The sequence below is a fragment of the Bubalus kerabau genome, chromosome 6 (assembly GCF_029407905.1).
Source record: "Bubalus kerabau isolate K-KA32 ecotype Philippines breed swamp buffalo chromosome 6, PCC_UOA_SB_1v2, whole genome shotgun sequence".
NCBI classification, from domain to species: Eukaryota; Metazoa; Chordata; class Mammalia; order Artiodactyla; family Bovidae; genus Bubalus; species Bubalus kerabau.
In genome coordinates, this window is record NC_073629.1 from 18,848,591 (window position 1) to 18,871,505 (window position 22,915).

Consider the following 22,915-nt stretch of genomic DNA (forward strand, 5'->3'; position numbering starts at 1 on the left):
TAAAGTCAGGAACAAGACAAGGGTGCCCACTTTCACCATTACTATTCAACATAGTTTTGGAAGTTTTGGCCACAGCAATCAGAGCAGAAAAAGAAATAAAAGGAATCCAAATTGGAAAAGAAGAAGTAAAGCTCTCACTGTTTGCAGATGACATGATCCTCTACATAGAAAACCCTAAAGACTCCACCAGAAAATTACTAGAACTAATCAATGACTATAGTAAAGTTGCAGGATATAAAATCAACACCCAGAAATCCCTTGCATTCCTATACACTAATAATGAGAAAACAGAAAGAGAAATTAAGGAAACAATTCCATTCACCATTGCAATGGAAAGAATAAAATACTTAGGAATATATCTACCTAAAGAATCTAAAGACCTATATATAGAAAACTATAAAACACTGGTGAAAGAAATCAAAGAGGACACTAACAGATGGAGAAATATACCATGTTCATGGATTGGAAGAATCAATGTAGTGAAAATGAGTATACTACCCAAAGCAATCTATAGATTCAATGCAATCCCTATCAAGCTACCAACAGCATTCTTCACAGAGCTAGAACAAATAATTTCACAATTTGTATGGAAAAACAAAAAACCTCGAATAGCCAAAGCGATCTTGAGAAAGAAGAATGGAACTGGAGGAATCAACCTACCTGACTTCAGGCTCTACTACAAAGCCACAGTTATCAAGACAGTATGGTACTGGCACAAAGACAGAAATATAGATCAATGGAACAAAATAGAAAGCCCAGAGATAAATCCACGCACATATGGACACCTTATCTTCGACAAAGGAGGCAAGAATATACAATGGATTAAAGACAATCTCTTTAACAAGTGGTGCTGGGAACTCTGGTCAACCACTTGTAAAAGAATGAAACTAGAACACTTTCTAACACCATACACAAAAATAAACTCAAAATGGATTAAAGATCTAAACGTAAGACCAGAAACTATAAAACTCCTAGAGGAGAACATAGGCAAAACACTCTCTGACATACATCACAGCAGGATCCTCTATGACCCACCTCCCAGAATATTGGAAATAAAAGCAAAAATAAACAAATGGGACCTAATTAAACTTAAGAGCTTCTGCACATCAAAGGAAACTATTAGCAAGGTGAAAAGACAGCCTTCAGAATGGGAGAAGATAATAGCAAATGAAGCAACTGACAAACAACTAATCTCGAGAATATACAAGCAACTCCTACAGCTCAACTCCAGAAAAATAAATGACCCAATCAAAAAATGGGCCAAAGAACTAAATAGACATTTCTCCAAAGAAGACATAAAGATGGCTAACAAACACATGAAAAGATGCTCAACATCACTCATTATCAGAGAAATGCAAATCAAAACCACTATGAGGTACCATTTCACGCCAGTCAGAATGGCTGCAATCCAAAAGTCTACAAGTAATAAATGCTGGAGAGGGTGTGGAGAAAAGGGAACCCTCTTACACTGTTGGTGGGAATGCAAACTAGTGCAGCCACTATGGAGAACAGTGTGGAGATTCCTTAAAAAACTGGAAATAGACATGCCTTATGATCCAGCAATCCCACTGCTGGGCATACACACTGAGAAAACCAGAAGGGAAAGAGACACGAGTACCCCAATGTTCATCGCAGCACTGTTTATAATAGCCAGGACATGGAAGCAACCTAGATGTCCATCAGCAGATGAATGGATAAGAAAGCTGTGGTACATATACACAATGGAGTATTATTCAGCCATTAAAAAGAATACATTTGAATCAGTTCTAATGAGGTGGATGAAACTGGAGCCTATTATACAGAGTGAAGTAAGCCAGAAAGAAAAACACCAATACAGTATACTAACACATATATATGGAATTTAGAAAGATGGTAACAATAACCCTGTGTACGAGACAGCAAAAGAGACACTGATGTATAGAACAGTCTTATGGACTCTGTGGGAGAGGGAGAGGGTGGGAAGATTTGGGAGAATGGCATTGAAACATGTAAATATCATGTATGAAATGAGTTGCCAGTCCAGGTTCGATGCACGATACTGGATGCTTGGGGCTGGTGCACTGGGACGACCCAGAGGGATGGAATGGGGAGGGAGGAGGGAGGAGGGTTCAGGATGGGGAACACATGTATACCTGTGGCGGATTCATTTTGATATTTGGCAAATCTAATACAGTTATGTAAAGTTTAAAAATAAAATAAAATTAAAAAAAAAAAAAAAAAAAAAAAAAAAAAAAAAGAACCTGCCTGCCAATGCAGGAGATGTAAGAGACCTGGGTTTGGTCCCTGGGTTGGGAAGATCCCCTGGAGAAGGGAATGGAAACCCACTCCAGTATTCTTGCCTGGAGAATCCCACAGACAGAGGAACCTGGTGGGCTACAGTCCAAAAGTTTGCAAAGGGTCAGACACAACTGAAGTCACTTAGCACCCATGAATGCACAAAGCATACCCACAGAAGGTGGATATCCTCAAATGGCATCTGTAAGGTTAGAGTGGGCCTCTCTGTACAGGAAAGGTCAACAGAGGTCCTTCCAGGGACACCCTGTGAGTGTAGACCAGGTGACCTCCCACAACTCCTGAACCAGGCTTTCCCCAGGCAGGGCAGGACTGAGCCACATGTTGCTAACTCTGACCTGTTGAGTGCTGCTGACAAAAATAAATAAGAGGTCAGGTGGGCTCAGTGGGGAAGGTTTTTTTTATTTTGTAACTCAGATGAGGAGGCCAGAAATATTTAGGGAAAATGCAGATGTTTCCATGGGAAGATCTCAGCAGCTCAGTCTGCAGGGCACAGAGGGAGAGGATAGTGAGCAGCAGACTGGAGCGGGCATTCAGCACTTTGGTTCCAACTCTGCTTGTCACAAGTCCTTATGGGCGAGATCAGCAGCAACCCCCAGAGCAGCAGCCAGAGCCCTCAGACTCGTGGCAGCAGCTGGAGCCCCCAGAGTGCTGGCCACCGCCACCACCACAGAAGCTGGAGCTTTGGGGTCTGTGGCGATGGGACCTGCGGCGCCTGTGGTGGCTCAGGCAGCAGCCCCCACACCCTGAGCTGCAGCAGTCCCCGGAGCTGGGGCCGCAGCAGGAGGAGACTGGGGGAGGACATGGGGTCAGACATGGGGGTGGGCACTTGGGGGGACACTTGGCAGGACATTTGGGAAGAGGAAACTTAGGGGTGGGGCACTTGGGAGGGGGCTGGCACTGCTGCTGGCTTTGCTGGCAGGACATCTTGCAGAGGAAGTCAGTAAACCTAGGGAGAAATGCAAAAAGCCATCAGCACACAAGTGACAAGCAGATACACCCTATACCCTGGAGTTCATTGACTCCTCAGCCAAGACAAGCTACTTTGTGAGCAGGAGCTACAAACAGAATCTGAAAACTGACAGGAAGTGAAACAACAGCAGTAAAGCTCTCTCTCTCTTTCTTTCTGTTCTTTCCGAAAGACTCGGAACCATCTCCCTACATGGGGCCCAAAGTCAACCCCATATTAGGCTTCCCAGCCCCTTGGAAGCACTGCTGGCCATAGTTCAGAATCCTTCCCACAATGGATCCATCATTCCTAAGCATTTCCAGTGGATGCTTGTCATCTCTGAAAACCCTTATTGGATGAGAACAAGGAGGAAAAAAGATATTTACAGTTCAAGTCTTGGCAGTTTAACCCCATGTTCCTGCTTCTTCTCCTTCCTTCTTCTCTTCTTCTGCCTGGCAGCCCACAGTGGTGGGCTTTTTGTTGCCCTCCCCACCAACCTTGAATATTCTCAGCTCTACAGTCTGCTTGTCACCAGATATTTACTTGAGGATGGCTTGACAGGCTCTTTAAAGAGGCCTGGACCACAGCATCTCTGCAGGTTGCTGAATCCCTCACTTTGTTCCCACTCCCCAGAGACCCTTCCCCTCCCCCTCCTTTTTCTGCTCACTCCTTTGCAGTCCTGTCCCCAGAGTCTCCTTTTCAAAGCACTCACCTGGTCAGTGGAGGGGTGGGAACTGTCACCAACAGAGCTGAGCACTGAAGAGCCCAACACTGGAGCCCTTTTATCCTGGGCCTGGTGGCTTACCAAGGGTGAGACCCAGCCTAGGGATGCAGAGCAGTCACTTTCACAACCTGGGGTGAGTGACTCCTCACATTCCCAGTGCCTGAGATACAGAATCTCCTCACATAGGACTTAGAGGAATCCCAGAAGCCAGAGACTGCTAGCCATGTGCTTCCCAGGTCTGCTCCCAGCCAGCCATTCCCCCTCCATGCATTCATTCATAATTAGGCCAATAATCATGCATTGTCTATCTTGGGTCCAGAATTTTGCAAGATATCAATGACACGGTGATGATGCAGATTGCCTTCAGGAGCTGGTAGTCTTGGAGGATGAGTTTGTAAGGAGTGAACTGTGAGTTGTGTGTCATACGACCTTGATCTTTTGTTCATGTTCCTCATAGCTCTGGGCTCAGTGTTAGCCTGCAGTCTTTCTACACGTCTATCTAAACTCAGAACCCTTTAAAAGCCATCCGTCTCTGTAGTATGTGTGTGGTACAGTATCTGGAACAATAAACTTTGGATGAAAATTAAACATCAGGAAAAAAGAAGGTAGATGTTTATGAGACCCTGAGGCAGACTCAAGCAGTCAGCATGGCAGCCTGTTGGCTTCCAGGATTCCTTGTAGCAAGATAGATTCCCAGGGAGATGTAGCATTATTTCCACTAATCCTGGATATTAGTTCCTGAGAAATATATTATTTGAGAGTATAATGGGAAGAAGTATCTGTGACAATAAAATCAAGTAGGAAGAATGAGGACCAGGGGGAATCTAGAGTAAGCATGAAAATATTGTCCTTGAAGAGTCTGATGTCTCCTGGAAGGAAGTGGACGCACAGAGGGGATAGTGATGCCATCTCAGGGGAGAGGAGACTTGAGATGTGAAGGAGCCTGGGATTTCGAATAGGTTTTTTGCTTCAGGGTTGAAGGTGAGGCCTGAACGTGCTTGGGAACTAGAATAGCTCATTTTACCATTGAAGCATTGCATTCTTTATGTGATACTTATAAGGAAGACAAATAAAATAAGACATATGTAGATTCCTTTAAGTTGACATTATGTGAGCATCTACTATCTAGAAAACTGCTGTGGATAGGGAAACATCTCTATCTAAACTTTGATGAGCCCACACTGTAGTCAGGGCAGTTTAAGAAAACAGAAGAAATCCTGTGATATGAGTTTGCCAGGTTTAATAGGCATATGTAAAGGAGCACGGCCTAATACAAACTGGACTGGTTCCTGGATAATTAGACCACATGAAGATGGGCAAGGAGATAAGGTCATTACAGGAAAGCACACGTGCACAAAAAAGGCTAGGCACAGAACTTCGGGAGTATTCCAACTTTTGATAGGCAAAGAAAATGTAAACATTTAGGAGTCTGAGAAAGAAAATTGAGGTATCTAGTTGGAAGAATCACGAGAAAGTCATGGCACTTTGGAAAAAACAGGGAAAGAATTTTTGAAACAGAAGATGCTGCCCACTTTGTGAACTGCTATAGACAGAATCCTGAGATTGGCAAGTTTAAGGGTATTGGTGGAATATAGGTCTTCCCTGGTGGCTCAGTGGTAAAGAATCTGCCTGCAATGCAGGTGACATGGGTTCAATCCCTGGGTCAGTAAGTTCCCCTAGAGAAGGAAATGGCAACTCACTCCAATATTCTTGCTTGGGAAATCCCATGGACAGAGGAACCTGGCAGGCTACAGTCCATGGGGTTGCAAAGAGTTGGACACAACTGAGCGACTGAGCAGGCACGCGTGCATGTGAGACCCACTCTACTGCCTGGGCCCAGATGTTTTAGTAGGTGTGGCTTGCTTTAACTAAGCTGGGACTATTTCTAGAGGACTGGCTATAACTCCATCCCTTTGTCTCTCACCAGCTCAATAGGTAATAGTGGGTCATGAAACTAATTAAGAAATCGAGTCCTGGAATAGATTGGGTGTTTGAGACTGACATGTACACACTACAATATTTAAAATAGATATACCAGGGACTTCCCTGGTGGTCCAGTGGTTGGGAGTCCACCTGCCAATGCAGGGGGCACAGATTTGATCCCTGGTGCAGGAATATCCCACATGCCAGACAGCAACTAAACCCATGCACCACAACTACTGAATCCGAGCTCTAAAGCTTGAGAGCCACAACTACTCAGCCCAAATGCCTAGAGACCATGCTCAGCAACAGGAGAGGCCACTATGACTAAACAACAACAAAGGTAACGGTGCTTTGGAACAGTTTAATGGTGAGGATTGGAATGATTTTATAGAAGTTTTGGAAAGAAACACCATAGAAAAAGCAGAGGTCATTATGTCAAGAAACTTAAAAAGACAAATGAGTAATGAAGTAGAAAAAATAGAGTGAAGAAGCGACTATTTTAATTTTATACATAGCAGTTGAGATAAGGTCATGAAGCCAAATGGGCTATGAGATATGTGGTGCTGATTCAAAGAACTATAGCTATTCAAAAGGAGGTGGCCTTAATTCACACTGGGATTTTTAAGAAAGAGTTGTTGAAAAGCTAATGTTAATTAGTAAAAGTGATGGTAATACTGACTCGAAGCATACCTCCGGTCACAGGACGCTAGAGCTGACACTGCAAGAACAGAGGATTGACAAAAATGAGTGTCCTGATTAAGACAACTTGGAGGTGTTTCAGAATATTAGTTTAAAAAGACAGTCTTAGAGTCAGGCTTAAGCTGGAATCCATACTTCTCCGTGCCATCTTAAATGAGTTATACTTTTTAAGCTACAGTTGTGTTGTCCACAAAAGAGCATCATAGTTCTGCTCATCTGTATAAATAAAGTGAAATCTTGCCTGCGAAGCACGGAGCATAGTACCACACACGGTGGGAGCTCAAAAAGTGGTAGCTACTGCTATAACTCGGCGTACATAGTGGCTCGGGGGTAGAGAATATGCCTGCCGGTGCGGGAGATGCAGGTTCAATCTCTGGGTCAGGAAGATCCCCTGGAGAAGGAAATGCAACTCACTCCAGTATTCTTGCCTGGGAAATCCCATGGACAGAGGAGCCCGGTGGGCTATAGTCCATGGGGTTGCAAAAGGGTGGGATATGACTTTGTAACTAAACAACAACAACAACTTCTACAACTACTGTGTGCTCAGTTGCTCAGTCGTGTCCAACTCAGTCGCGCCCTGGCAAGAGGATTCTTGCCACTTGGGAAGCCTATAATAACTACTACTACTATTCTAGCTAATATGATTAGTTCAATATTTTGGTATTTTTAAAAATAGGTATTAGTCTTCCTAACATGATTTCCTTGGCTTATTGTCCTATTTTCCTTGTTGGACTCAACAAAGGCAGTAGCTGGAGATGTCTGAAGACAAAGAAGGAAGAAGAATGAGGATTAGGTGTGTCTCATTCTACACCATTCAGGAAACCCATTCTCTGTGCAAAGTGGTGTACTAGGTAACAGGGAGGATTCAGTGAGATTTGGAAACCACCCTTATCTTCAGAGCTGGACTTTATCTAGAAGGCCCAACAGACAAGCACTCCACAAACTTTAATGTGAGGCAAACAGAGATGATTATAGGCAAGGCTATATTCTCTCTGAAACTAAGGTGTGACTATCTGGAGGCAGAGTCCAAGCAATGCAAATGAACAGAGGTGGAGACAGAAAAGGTAGGTATAAAAATGTAGAGATCTCTATTGATAAGTACAGTGTGTAAGTGAGACACAAAGATTTGCAAATAGGGTGTATCTGGGAGTGAAAATCTTCTATAGAATTAGAGTAATAGTATTATGAAAACAATGGAGAAGAGGTGGCAATATGAAGTGATTTGGGGTAAGAGATGAACAACTCTTTGCATTTAACATGATTGCCAGAAGCATTGGGTTTGGAAGTGGGCAAAATGGCTGAAGGGGTTCAAAAGATACAAACTTCCATTTGTAAAACAAATATGTCATGGGGATGTGTATGTATGTATGTATGTATGTATGTATATATAGATAGATAGATATAGATATAGATATATATCTGAAGCACAACACAGTGATTCAGGCTATAGAGTGAAGTATGCCCCATACACAAAGTATGCATGCACAGAGGCATACACACATACACACCAGTAGAAATGCCACAACTGAGTCCCTATGTGCTGAGCAGATGTCCTGACTTGTAATGGTCATAGAGGATGACAGGTGAAGCATAAGTATGAGATCAGGGGACATCACCCTCCTCCCCACAGGACAGGAAGGCTGCCTCAGACACTAACCACTTCTGGAGTGCTCCTCTCCAGCTGTCCTGTTATGCTGAGAACCTGGGATGACATGGTGAAGGTCTTGACGGGTCTCTTACCCTGAATCTTAGGAGAATCCTATACTTCTTTTCTGACTCATGACCCATTTTCATTTTTCAGTGATTATGACTGAAATGACTTATGACATTCTCCTACACCACTCTGAGGCTGATAATGAAGCATGAGTTATACACATTGTGCAATTTACTATATTTCTGGAATCTTCAGAGATCACCAAGAAGAATTCTTTTTCCTGGCCTTTTCTGAATTAGAACTGAAGTTCAGCTTGGTTTTCTAATACCTTCCTTATATGCCTAATTTTTTAGCCCTTTGTAGGACAACCTCCTTCCCCCTCACTCCCCCCCCCCCATACCCCTCCCGCCATCAGACAGCCACATCAGTACAGCTCAATCTGCCATTTCCCATTGCCATTACAGAGGCAGGGGACTCATTTTATTACAGAGCTTGGCTATAAGTGCCTTTGGTCTTAAAGAAACCCTCTTGACCGGAATTCAGGACACTCTTTGCCACATGGGAGATATGATAGGAAAGGGAAAGAAGATGTCATGAATTAGATGAAAGACACAAAATAACCATCGAAGAGAGCAGATAGAGAGGGAGGGAACCCAACTGTTGAATGTCCACAGTGGCTCAGATAGTTTATATGTACTATTTAATTTAATTCTCACAATAACACTACAAGATTGGTAATATTCTTTCTATTTCACAAGCAAAGAAAATTAAGACTTTAAAAAGTTCAATATCTTGTTGATGTTCACTTAACAGCATAGAGTAAAGAAAACGTTGTACTCTAGGAGCATTTGTGTTCTTTCTACTCTACCACACTAGAGGAATCTTCTGTGTAAGCTTTATCTGATATACTTTATCCTATAAAGGGCTTTGTATTCAGATTGTTGGAATTGGGAGGATAGTCATCACTTGACTATTGTAGGGATTTTTTATTACTGATTATTGAATTAAATAATGGAAAAATATCTCATCAATGCCCAGCACACAGTAGATACTCAATGTTTTTTTTTTTCCTGCATCTGTGATTAACATCAACAAATATTTTCATAGCTGTGTCATAAGGTGGCCCAAGCATATAAAAATAACCCAAGTGTGTGAAACTTTGTGATCATTTGAAGGTTAAAAGGGTTGGAAATAAATGTGGATCCTTTGTCTTACCTCAACTGGGAAAGTAGCTCAGATCTTTAAAGATACAGTGATTTCTGATTCCATATCACTTAATGATGTGAAGGATGGAACTTGTGGAAACAAATATCCTCTTTGGGAAACTACGTGATAATCCACGTGTTTAATGCAGCATTTCTGTAAATGCACATCAGTTTAGTTCAGTCTTTCAGTCATGTCCAACTATTTGTGACCCCATGGACTGCAGTACTCCAGGCTTCCCTGTCCTTCACCAACTCCTGGAGTTTACTCAAACTCATGTCCATTGAGTCGGTGATGCCATCCAGCCACCTCATCCTCTGTCGTCCCGTTCTCCTTCTGCCTTCAATCTTTCCCAGCATCAGGGTCTTTTCCAATGAGTCAGTTCTTCACATCAGGTGGCCAAAGGATTGGGTTTTCAGCTTCAGCATCAGTCCTTCCAATGAATATTCAGGATTCATTTCCTTTAGGAAGGGCTGGTTGGACCTCCTTGCAGTCCAAGGGACTCTCAAGAGTCTTCTCCAACACCACAGTTCAAAAGCATTAATTCTTTGATGCTCAGCTTTCTTTATAGTCCAACTTTCACATCCATATATGACCACTGGAAAAACCATACCTTTGACTAGACGGACCTTTGTTGGCAAAGTAATGTCTCTGCTTTTTAATATGCTGTCTAGGTTGGTCATAACTTTGTTTCCAAGGAGCAAGCATCTTTTAATTTCATGCACATCAAACAGTTAAAAATGATATACACATACTCATTGGGTGAAATTTTATAATCAAATTAGTTTAGAATAATGAAGTTTTATAAAGTAAAACTGCTTCTGTAGCAAGACTTTTCAGATACTTTATGTAAACACAATGGTCATGAGGACCATTACAATGCTATATTTCATAAAATGCTGTTTCCTGGTATATTTAAGTTCTGGAAATCTTTATTTACATTGAATTTTATGGTAATTGTGTTCTGAGGAACAGAATTCATTAATAAAAGACCTGGATCTAACCTTTGAGTTTCAATAATGGTGAGCTATATTACTCAAAAACAAACAACAAAAATGATGTAACACAATCTATATACTTATGTTCACATATGTATATATATATAATATAATATATACATATGTACATATACAGTAAGTCCCCTACATGTGCATGCGTAGTCACTCAGTCCTGTCTGACTCTCTGTAACTGCATGGGCTGTAGCCTGCCAGGCTCCTCTGTCCATGGAATTCTCCAGGCAAGAATACTGGAGTGAGTAACCATTCCCTTCTCCAAGGGATCCTGACCAAGGGATCAAACCCAGGTCTCCTGTATTGCAGGTGGATTCTTTACCATCTGAGCCACCAGGGAAGCGCCAGTCCCCTACGTATGAACCTTCAATTTGCAAACTTTCAAAGATGCCAATATTTGTGTCAGCCCCTGCATGTCAGCTGTACTTTACTACTTTACTTACAGTACTTTTCAAGATACTGTACTGTAAGATTAAAAATGTTTTACTTTTTGTGTTTGTTTTCTATGTACATATTATTTGTGGGAAAAGTATTATAAACTTATTACAGTTCAGTACTACATAGCTGATTGTGTTAGTTAGGTACCTAGGCTAACTTTGTAAGATTTATGAACAAATTGAACTTACGAACATGCTCTTCAAAGGGAACTCAATTGTATGTAGGGGACTTACTCTATATTCCTTAATCACATTTGTGTATATGAGTGCATGCACACACACACGATTTAGGAATATGAATTACCAGAAAAACTAAAGAGAAAGTGAAAGAAAATAGGAACCAAAGAGATTAGCAGAGTAATAAAGCTACTTTCACCCTAAGGATAAAATTAACATATTCAACATTTTCTTTTGGTGACCCAGCTTTGTGAGAAAAATTAGAGCCCAGAACCTCTCCTGCCAGGGTGGGAGGTCTCACAGAGGACCCTCCTGGAGTTGCTGGGCTCCCTCAGGGTAAGGCTGAGCAAGAAGAAAACCAGCTGCAAGGACTTGCTGCTGTGCTCCAGGCACCTCCCCTCAGGAACTTTGTTAAGGATGGTCCTAAAACAGGACTTCTCTGGAGCCCTGGAAAAAGCAAACGCAAATCATCTCTGGAGGGAGACACTTACATAGTAAGTTTTCAGTTGTTCCAACAACTACATTTACAGATAAGTGATGCTATACTATACCTTCCTTGGCCAAAGTGTTGTCAATCTCTGGCCTAGTTTTCATAATAAGATTTCATAGTTTGTTTTGACCTTAACCTCCTTCTCCAAGGTAATTTAAGCATTTTTCCTTTGTCTTGTACCTCCTTTGCCACATTTATCATTTTACTTTGGTTGTTTAAAATGCTAGCTCAGTCGAAAGTCTGTAAACCTCTCAAAGGCAGAGACCGTGCCTTCTCCATCTCAGTGTCCCAGCACTTAGCACGTTCCCTGTACCCAGCACCAACAACAGAGACTGTATCCAACAGTGTTTATTCATGGAGTGAATAAACCCTTCCTGAGGGTATGGAAACTGAAGAGAAGAGTTCCATTGTGTGAGTAAGTTAAGTAACTCCTGACATATAAGGCCACCACCTCTGCCTTGGCTTTTCAGAACTACCTTGGTTTCCTCCTGGGCTATAAGTCCCCAGTTGTGGGGATGATGCAAACGCAGACCTTTAGAAGAGTCATGTTGGGAGGGAGGTTTATTCCAAATGTCTTCTGCAATATGAACAGAACATGAGAATCAAGGGGATCAAGGAACAGAAGGATGAGGAAAGAGAATGACACAGAAAATGGAGGGACCCAAGAAGACAACAGGCTTCCCTGGTGACTCAGATGGTAAAGAGTCTGCCTGTAATGCAAGAGACCCAGGTTTGATCCCTAGGTTGGGAAGATCTACTGGAGAAGGAAATTATTCCTTGCAAAAAGTATTCTTGCCCGGAGGATTCCATGGACAGAGGAGCCTGGTGGACTGCAGTCCATGGAGTGGCAAAGAGTTGGACATGACCGAGTGACTAACACTTTGCTTTCAAGGGGACAACAGCTGTCATGAAGACAAGAATGAGATCTCTGTGCAAAATACCTGTTTGGAAGTCTGCCTTACCACATACTAGTCATCTTGATTAAGTCCCTTAACCTCCCTTAACCTCACCTACTTCATCTGACCAGTAATGATATTGAGGCAGGAGATAGATAATAGATAGGCCCCAGGCTGAGGAGCTGGAGTCCATCCCTTTCCGACAGATACTCTAAAATAGCAGGAGGGAGAAGCTGAACCCTGCCTAGATAAGAGATAAAAGCCCACATAGTCCTCATTCTTGAAGTCAAGGAGACCTTCCCAACTATGTATGTGCAGAAGGTACCTTTGAGGTCAAAAAGAGAAGGGACACCACCCCATAGTAAGTGATGCCAACCTACCCATAGACTTCTTCACTAGAATCCATCTTGGCTAAGAGATGTGTGTGCACACAGGGGAGGACCCTGAGATATACCAAATATGGATTCAGAACCACACAAAGCAGCATGATTGGCCAAAGGGAACCCAGAAGAAATGCCCCATAAGAAATTCAAATGACCACAAGTGGGCAACTCTCTCTGAGCCCACACGTGTGTCTACCCTTTTTCCTCCTATTAAACACTGGTTTGTTTCACTATTTTTCTTTATGTGGAAATTCATTTCTACAAAGCTGATGGGCCAAGGTCTTGTCATTGGCCACTGGTCCCTAGTGGTTTAGTGGTGAGGATTCCATACTCATACTGCCATAGCTGAAACGTTGCTGCTGAATGAAACAAAGATGCCAGGATTCTTGGTCTCTGGAGGAGAAGAATTCAATCTGGGGCCAGAGACGAGCCTTGATCGCTCAGAGCTTTTGTGTAATAAAATTTTATTAAAGTATAAAGGAGATAGAGAAAGCTTCTGACATAGGCATCAGAAGCGGATAGAAAGAGCACCCCCTTGCTAGTGTTAGTCATGGTGTTATATACTCTCTAATTAGTTATTACAGTGAATCAAAAGAATGTCTGGAGGTTGTAAAGACCTCACTAGACCTACTCCCATAATTTACACCTTAAGATAACAGGATTAGCCAGAAGGTTTTTTCCAGAGGCTATCCTCAAGCAGAAACATGATTGTTATATAATCCTAAGGAATGTAGAGAGACAAAAAAGTTTGTCCTTTCCTCCTCCTTGAGAATTCCAGACCCCTCTCTCCTTGGGGACCCCTAGACTTCTTATCAACCTGCCTAGGAAATGACTCTCTCTCATAGCCTGACTTCACACTCTGGTTGAAAAACTGAGATCCTGCTTCAAGCCACAGCAGGCAGAGCCCACCTGAGATCAGACATCACTACTATTTTTAAAACGGTGTTTTTAAATGAGTTTGAAGTTGTTTTGTAATTTAAAAAGAGCCAGTACACTAGATTTCGTGTTGCAGTTTTATCATTACAAGTAATATTTAAAGGCAACCCAGAGGGTAAAGGAAGTACAGAGAGAATAGAGGTTGAAGATTAAAGATGCTCTTTGATAGGAAGTAGATTTTCAATATAGTTCTAGAGTAGAGAGCAGAAGCCCCCACTGGTTGAGAACAAGGACTGTGAAGTCAGGCGGGGTTAAAATCTGAGTTACTGTTAGTGTGACTTTGGCAAGTTATTTCACCCTAGGAGGCTCTCTACCGCTCTGCTAGAAAATGAAGATAAAGACTGTATCTACCTCTTAGGTAATAATGAGGATTAAATGAGCTTCAATCATTCTTCCAATAAATATGTATTAACTATTTGTCACATGCCAGACATTGTCCCTGGCACTGGTGATACAATGGTGACTAAGATATATTCTGCCTTCAGGTTGCCTCCAATCCATCAGGAAGGCAGCATGATAAACAAATAAATATGTGATACAGTTTGTTGTTCAGTCACCAAGTGGTGTCCGACTCTTCACGACCCCATGGACTGTATGTAGCACACCAGGTTTCCCTGTCTCTCACCAACTTCCAGAGTTTGCCCAAGTTCTTTCCATTGAATTGGTGATGCCATCCAAACTTCTCACCTTCTGTCACCCTTTTCTCCTTCTGCCTTCAATCTTTCCCAGCACCAGGGTCTTTTCCAATGAGTCAGCTCTTCTCATCAAGTGGCCAAAGTATTGGGGCTTCAGCTTCAGCATGAGTCCTTCCAAAGAGTATTCAGGGTTGGTTTCTTTTAATGTGATACAGTAGTAATAGTAAAATGGTGTAGGAGGAAAAATGAAGCAGAGTAGGAATGAAGAGATGGGGCAGGATGCTCCCTGAGTCTGGTGATCAGATACGTGGTGTATGGAGTACTTAGCACTGAGACAGGTTCATTGGACACTAGCCCACATTGAGCTTGACATTTTTCCGTCTGAAATCCATAGATGCTATGCCTCTGAGTCTTCTCTCCCATTCCCTGGGTAATCAGAATAGATTCAAATAATAAAAGACATTCCCATAGGACAGATGCATGCATGAAGAAGGTTCATTAATTCATTGACAAGAATATATTTAGTCCCACCCTATGCTAGGCTCTGGGGAGATCAAGTCAAATAGGGGTTAGTTCCCAGGTCCTGTACAGTCCCCAGTCTAGGAAGTTAAGATAATCAGACTTCCCAATAGAGAATCCCTGTGGCTTGAACACAAGGTTTGACCACTGGGGTCTCTGAGATTATGAATTATTGCCTGCCTTTCTCAGCCCTTTGGAGCTAAACACACTTTCCTGCCCCCTCTCTTTTCCTCTTTGGCCTAGCCCACTCCAGCACCTACTCGTCTCACAGTCTACTTGCTAATCAGGTCACCAGCAACCATTAGCTGGGTGGAGATGCTTATACCATTGATGAGGAATGACATCTGATTGTGACATTTTTGCCATCCAGCTTCCAACTGAAGACCTGGCCAATGTTCTCCCTTCTTGTCAAACACTGAGTACAGGAGAGGACCTCTTCCCAGTTTTTCCAGGGGTTTGATTCCATGTTCTGAACTTGCTGTTCTCTTTAAATCACTCACAATGAGTCCTTTGTAAATATATTTAAGGGACCAGGAGTCATGGCACATCAAGACTTTTTAAGTTATAAAAAGTAGGTCATGGCAAAATTTTAGATTAACCTGAAAATATCCTGAAACTGAATATTCTGAACTTTTTATTTTATTTTTTGGCTGTGCCCTGGTGCATGTGGGATCCTAGTTCCCCAACCAGGAATTAAACCCATGCCCTTTGCATTGGAAGTGCTGAGTCGTAACTACTAGACCACCAAGGAAGTCCCTAGTCTGAACCTTTCTAACCCATCAGTTTTAGAGATGAGAGTGTGAGAATCATGCAGTGAGAAAGTCCCTGTGCTGGGAAGCGAAGGCCACCTGATGTTGACACTTGAAGGCATCTCACTCAAGGTACCGCTCAAGTTGTTGTCTGATAGCTGTGCAAACTAGACCTGGAGATGGGTAGCTACACAGGGCAGAGTTTGGCCACATCCAGGTCAATTGATGCTACTAGGCAATTGTTAGAGATTATCTTTTGTATGCTTTAAAAATATGAATTTCCTTCTGCAGAAAGAAATAAACTTTAATAGAACCAAATCATACCACTTAAAATCTCCCAATAGCTCCTTTTGATTGCTCCACTGACACCATACATGGCAGGACTCACCAGGCCCTCCAGCCCCTTCTGCCTCATTTTTCACCCTCTCCCATTAGCTCCTTACTCTGGTTACTCTTCTTCCTCCTGCAGAAGCCTTGTTCAGGCTTTTACCTCTTCCTGGTGAAGTCTTCCCTCAGTTAGCTCAGTTCAGTTCGGTCTCTCAGTCGTGTTCGACTCTTTGCGACCCCATGAATCGCAGCACGCTAGGCCTCCCTGTCCATCACCAGCTCCCGGAGTTCACTCAGACTCACGTCCATCGAGTCGGTGATGCCATCCAGCCATCTCATCCTCTGTCGTCCCCTTCTCCTCCTGCCCCCAATCCCTCCCAGCATCAGTCTTTTCCAATGAGTCAACTCTTCGCATGAGGTGGCCAAAGTACTGGAGTTTCAGCTTTAGCATCATTCCTTCCAAAGAAATCCCAGGGCCGATCTCCTTCAGAATGGACTGGTTGGATCTCCTTGCAGTCCAAGGGACTCTCAAGAGGCTTCTCCAACACCACAGTTCAAAAGCATCAATTCTTCAGCGCTCAGCTTTCTTCACAGTCCAACTCTCACATCCATACATGACCACAGGAAAAACCATAGCCTTGATTAGACAGACCTTTGTTGGCAAAGTAATGTCTCTGCTTTTGAATATGCTATCTAGGTTGGTCATAACTTTTCTTCCAAGGAGTAAGCGTCTTTTAATTTCATGGCTGCAGTCACCATCTGCGGAGTCTTCCCTCACTGCTCTATAATTAACTCTACTCAACCTTGAGATCAAGCTGACTTTCTTAGAGAAATCTTTTCTGATCACCCTGACCAAGTAAAATCTGCATATTATATGTGCTGACAGGACCCCTGGCCCTCCTTCTTCACAGCTGTGCATCTTTTCATTTATTTATTGGATTTTTGATTGCTTATTCTTTCTCTCTGTTGCAAACCTCTACATAGTAGAGATGGTGCCTGAAACAAAACTGATGTCCAATAACTATTTATGAGATGGTGAATGAAAATCAGATGTAAAAGTCATTTCTAGACCTTCCAGACTGGCCAGGTTCATGAGAGCTACTCAAATTCTGGTCTCTAGTCTCCTGAGACCAATGCAAGAGGGGGTGTCCATGGCCATGTGTTGGTGTTCATTGGGAACTGCTCCTGGGTACTTGCCCTGGATGCCTTGAAAGCCTTGATTTTATCATTTGCAGCTTTTCTTTACATGATCTTTTCTATACAGCCATCTAACACATAACACCTTCAGCCCTCCTGAAGGTTCTGGAGTTCTAGGAAGATATTTCTGTTCTACTCCATTTTATGCCTCCAAATTTAGCCCCATGTTTCATGGGGATTTGATTTTTGTTTACTTGTTTTCAGCATGAGCTTCATCTTTCTGAGGTCTAAGGAGTGGTTATACAGGTATGTTCATTGTGTAATATGCTTATGATTTGTGTACTTCTCTGTGTATTATATTTCCATTTAAAATTTTAAAACATCTTTATTAAGACCTTAATAGCAGAGACAGACTGAGAGAGGCAGAGAGAGCCTAAAATACATATCATAAGGGGGAAAAAGAGGATGGTTAACTAAATCACCAGCCACAATGTTAGAAAACAAACAACAAAAAGTAATGGTAAGATACAGTTGTATGCACTAACCAAAATTGATGTTCAATATTTATTTGTTAAATAAAACTAGGTAATCATAGAGTAATATACACATACTGTGATTCTATATAATAAAAGAAAATCTTTAAAACAGATAACAGAGATTTATTAACACATGTATTTCTCCCTGCCTTTCCTTTGACTGATATTCCCTACCAAAGAAAAATATATTTGCCTTTTAAGCTTTGTGATCCCTTCTATCCTATTTATACAAGATCAATAGGATAGGCCAGAGAAAGAGTTATAACATCTGGAGAGAAAAGGAGAGGATTTTGCTCCTGGTCACTCCCTCTGAAATGAAGAATCCCAGAACTGGGCACAATACAGAGAAAACTAACAAAGGAACCAAAGAGACCAGGATTAGACAACTAGGACCAGACTTGAGTCAGGTCATGGAGGGGAGACGAGGAGAAAAGGGGGAGAGAGATAAAAGAAGCCACAATTTCTGGAGAAAAGGGGGAGAGAGATAAAAGAAGCCACAATTTCTGGATGTTGTAGAGCATTTAGCAGTGCTTAGTGAGAATATTCTGAGCAGCTGTAGAATATGGGACAATTGAAGAGGAGAGAAAAATGGGGATTTTACAAGTAAGTTGTGGATTATGAAATATATTGCCTACAATATTTTACAGCAGGGAGATCAAACAAGTCAATCCTAAAGGAAATCAACCCTGAATATTCATTGGAAAGGCTGATGCTGAAACTGAAACTCCAACACTTTGGTGACCTGATGCAAAGAGCCAACTCATTAGAAAAGACCCTGATGCTGGGAAAGATTGAAGGCAGGATGAGAAGGGATGACAGAGGATGAGATGGTTGGATGGCATCACCAATTCCATGGACATGAGTTTGAGTAAGCTCCAGGAGTTGGTGAAGGACAAGGAAAACTGGCGTGCTGCAGTCCATGGTTTGCAAAGAGTCAGACACAACTGAGCGAATGAACAACAGTATTTACAAGAGTATTTTTTAGATACATCAATACTGGACGGAGTTTTGGGGGATGCCATTCTCACAGACACTAGGCCACAGGGAACTCCAGGAGTTTTTCAGCTGCGTGTGGTTGATATATAACCAAAAGGCCTAAATGGATATAATCCAAACGCAGCATGGACACCCTGGAAAAGGGTGTAGAATTAGAAGTCTAAAGATAATGTTTCATTTTTATCTGTATGTGTCTGTTAAAATTTTTACATAGCTCATGCAACTTAGTGATTTTTAAACAACAAATGTAAAAAAGCATTATAGCATGTATGCTTGGTCATATCCAACTCTTTTGCAACCCCGTGGGCTATAGTCTGCCAGGCTCTTCTGTCCATGGGATTTCCCAGGCAAGAATACTGGAATGGGATGCCATTTCCTTCTCCAGGAGAACTTCTCGACTCAGGGATCAGACCCATATCTCTTGCATCTTCTGCATTGCCAGGCAGATTCTTTACCAACTTTGCCACCTGGGGGAAAAGCATTAGATGCTTCTGTCAGTTGCAGAACAAGCTACACTCTGACCTCCCACACTGAGGTGCCACATGGTGGTACATGACGAAATGATGGTCTTGGACAAGACTGTTCCCAGATCTGAGCAGGTGTCCAGTGACTGAGCTGCAAGTTGATAGCATTTGAGCAGAGAGATGGAGTATGATTGTGGAGCCACGGGTGATTTCAATGTATAAAGGCAGCACAGGAGTCCAGACAACTTTCTGTCCCAGGGTGACTCAAAAGAGATTGCTTAGAAACAAACACAAAATTCTCTGTTCTTGTAAAAGCATCCATTTATGCATTCACCAAACATGTCTCCAGGGCTCAAGCACCAGGCCTTGCAGGGTTGCTTTGAACATCACTTATCCCTCTACCTCTTCTTTTAATGTGTGTGTTTATAGTCTCTAGTTACTAAAAAATAATTTACCCCAAGCCCTCCAGAGTTAGCAAAGCCACGGAGAAAAAGGTGCTAATGAGGAAGTGTGCCTGGCCTTGGGACCCAAATAATTGTCCATGAGGCTTCTTCCTCTCTGAAACCTCCCACTCACTACCTGGGCTGTCTCTCCAGGGCTGACAGGGAGAATGCCTACCTGCTTCAGGCAGCTTTAGCTTCTTCTTTCAACTCTTTAATCTATGGTGTCAGGAGGGCAAGCTTATCAGATGAGAAAACATAAACCATAAAACCCACCATGAGTTCAAGTCCACTCATACAGCAGCTGGGACATAACTGTGATGCTCCTGGGAAGATCTGATTCCACACTCCCTTCTCCATTCAGGATGACAAACTCTGAGTTTACATACAGTGGTCATGCTACCAAGACAGACTCATCAAGTCCATACCCTCTCCTCAGATTGATCAGAGGGCAAAAGAGAGGTGTCCTTTAGCCCCCAAATCTACCGCCCAGATCCTGATAACATGCGTGCTGCTAAGTTGCTTCAGTCGTGTCCAACTCTTTATGACCCTATGGACCGTAGCCCGCCAGGCTCCTCCTTCCATGGGATTCTCCAGGCAAGAATACTGGAGTGGGTTGCCATGCCCTTTCTCCAGGGAATCTTCCCAACCCAGGGATCAAGCCTGTGTTTCTTACATCTCCTGCATTAGCAGGCAGGTTCTTAACCACTAGCATCACATGGGAAGCTTTTAACTTGCATAGGGAAGTTTATTCCCAGTATTCTAGGAGGCAAAGAAGTCCCCAGATGGGGGTACCAACTCAGCCTGCTTGTTCATGTTCTGCTAGATGTTTCCTCTTGTTGAGAAACAAGAGTAGAGGGGGGAAGGTAGATGAGTTTCTGATAGAAAAGTGTAAATATGAACCAAATAAACAGGAAGTCACTGTGAACTGCATTCAAAGCTTTATTCTTGCCAGAGTTTGGGAGTTGCGCTAACTCTGGTAGGCTGCCTTAATAACGAAGCAAGGTAGGGAGGTGAAGCAATGAGATTTGAATACAGGGAGGGGAGCAGAAGCTGGGGAGTCTCCCAGAAGGTAGAGCAGGGTGGTAAGTTCTGGAGCAGAGCTGTTCTTCTGTATTTAACAGTCGCAGTCATCGTCGCAATCACAGCATGCAGGACCTCGGGACCTCATGGGAATAATTCCTAGACAACAGCACCCAGAGCCGCAGCATCCAGAGCTGCAGCATCCAGAGCTGCAGCACCCAGAGCCACAGCATCCAGAATCCTCACAGCAGCCAGATGATCCTGAGTTGCAGTCCTGGGGTCGTTGTATCCAGCGTCTCAGAGGACTTACCCCGAAGGTCCGGGGAGCCAGACAGCAGTAGCTGGTGGAACAAGGAGCAGAGCATGGATCAGGGACACAACATGAGGTGACTGAGCCTCTTATAGGAGCCTGAGTGTAGTAGGTTTGGGAAGGAGCAGGGGTCTGAACATAGTATGTCTGGGTCTGGCAAGGGGCTGGGGATTTCACATAGGTCGTCTGGCATGGAGCAGGGCACTTCACAAACGTCTGGCAAGGAGCTGGATATTTCATGTAGGTCGTCTGGCTTGGAGCTGGGCACTTCACTAGGGTCTGGCAAGGAGTTACATAGTTCACATAGGTCTTCGTCTGGAACGGAACTGGGCATTTCACATAGTTTTGAGTTGTACACGGAGGTGGACATTTCACGTAGGTTTGAGTCAGACATGGACCTGGGCATTTCACAAAGGTTTGAGTTGGACATGGAGGTGAGCATTTCACGAAGGTTTGAGTCGGACATGGAGGTGGGCATTTTACAGAAGTACATTTGGTACTCTGCACAACTTCCAATCCTGAACCTTTCACGCAAGATGGAGGGAATTCTGGCTGTTTCTGCTGGTCACACATCTTTCTGTGGCTTTGCAAAATCTGAAAAGAAAGTTGTCATTAGATCTAAGAAGGCTTCCAAGGAAACTTGCAGGTTCCCCTTTGGATAAAATGGCCTGTAAGCAGTAGCCTTTTTGAGAAGGTCACAAGCACCGAGATCTGGCTTTAGGACAGACTCAGAGTCAGGGATCCTAGGCTCAGCTCTTGTGACTTTATCTGAGATGGTTGCCTTTGCACAAGTCACTGCTCACCTGTGGGACTCTGTTTCCAAAATGTAAAATGAAGAGGAAGAGTTTGATAGAGAGATCTCCATGTTTCTACCCAACTCTTCAAGCAACTCGTTTCACCCACTCCAGCATCTGCATTATGAATTCTCCTGGGGAAATTGTCATTTCCCAGCTGATTTCCCCTCCTCACCAACTCTCCCACAAGATGCTTCTCTTCTTCCTCCTGCCTGGTCAGACAGGACCCAGGGATTCCATTCACACCACCAGAAGCTGAATCAACCTGAGTCTCAAGTTAATCCCAACAGAGGTAGGACAAATTTGAATAAGTTTCCACCTTTTGCTCTTTGGATCAGTGGTACTATCCTTGCACCTCATTAGTGGACCCAAGGATGGCACAACTGAACTCAGAGAGGGAGAGGGTGGTGACCCAATTCTCTACAAAACCCTCTCACACAGAACTATAGCTGGTCCTCTCCTCTCACACTCCAGACTCTGAGCTTCCAGCCAGTAACTGCCCTTTGTGTCTCATCCTGACCACCCTCATCCCAAGAGCCAAGTGTCACCAAGGCTCTCCTTCTTTCTGTGTCACTGTCCCAGGCATAGACTTACCCTCTTTGCTGATCGAGCAGGACTGGAAGAAGCCAGTGATCTGAGGAACTGGCAGTTGGGGACACCTTTTATAGGGTAGCAATGAGGCAATTTACTGGCATCTGAGTGAAGCATGAGATCACAAGGACAAGGGCTGGCATCGCATTGGCGAGATTCCTCCCCAGTATGCTTGGCCCATCATCAGAGGCAGGGCATGTCTCTGCTTGACACTGAATTTTCCTGAACACAAGATACATGATTCCTATCACTTTCTTCATGAAACTAGTCAGTCTTATTCTTCTAAGAGTTATGAGAGATGAGATGCCTGGAAGAGTTGCCACCATGAAATGATTTCTACGTCACCTGAGCCTTCAAGGACTTGCTCAAGATGTAATTAGAGTCTCGATTCTTCACACATTGTACTAAAAGCTACACAGAATCTTCCCAGCCTAAGTGATGTGTTCTTTCTGAGGGCTTCCATAGTGCTTCCTGCTGGCCTGAGTTGTTGGACCCAAAGAGTTTGGCCCTGTGGTCTCTGCCTCAGTGTGGCAGCAAAGCCCCCCAAGAAATGGCTTGTTCTGGACTGGAAGCTTATTCTAAGGTTCTTTGGGAAACTTGATGTATACTTGATGATCCCAG

At 43.2% G+C, this 22,915-nt stretch overlaps 1 protein-coding gene across 1 annotated transcript; it reads right to left on the bottom strand.

The window, feature by feature from the left end:
• Positions 1-20,693: 20,693 nt before the first annotated feature.
• Positions 20,694-21,482, bottom strand: KPLCE (KPRP N-terminal and LCE C-terminal like protein). The gene has a single exon (XM_055586834.1). The coding sequence runs from the start codon at positions 21,480-21,482 to the stop codon at positions 20,694-20,696; it is 789 nt and encodes a 262-aa protein (XP_055442809.1).
• Positions 21,483-22,915: the final 1,433 nt, after the last annotated feature.

Bases quoted from the DNA above. Each gene is read 5' to 3' on its own strand.
- KPLCE (XM_055586834.1), bottom strand. From the start codon at position 21,482: ATGTGTGACCAGCAGAAACAGCCAGAATTCCCTCCATCTTGCGTGAAA.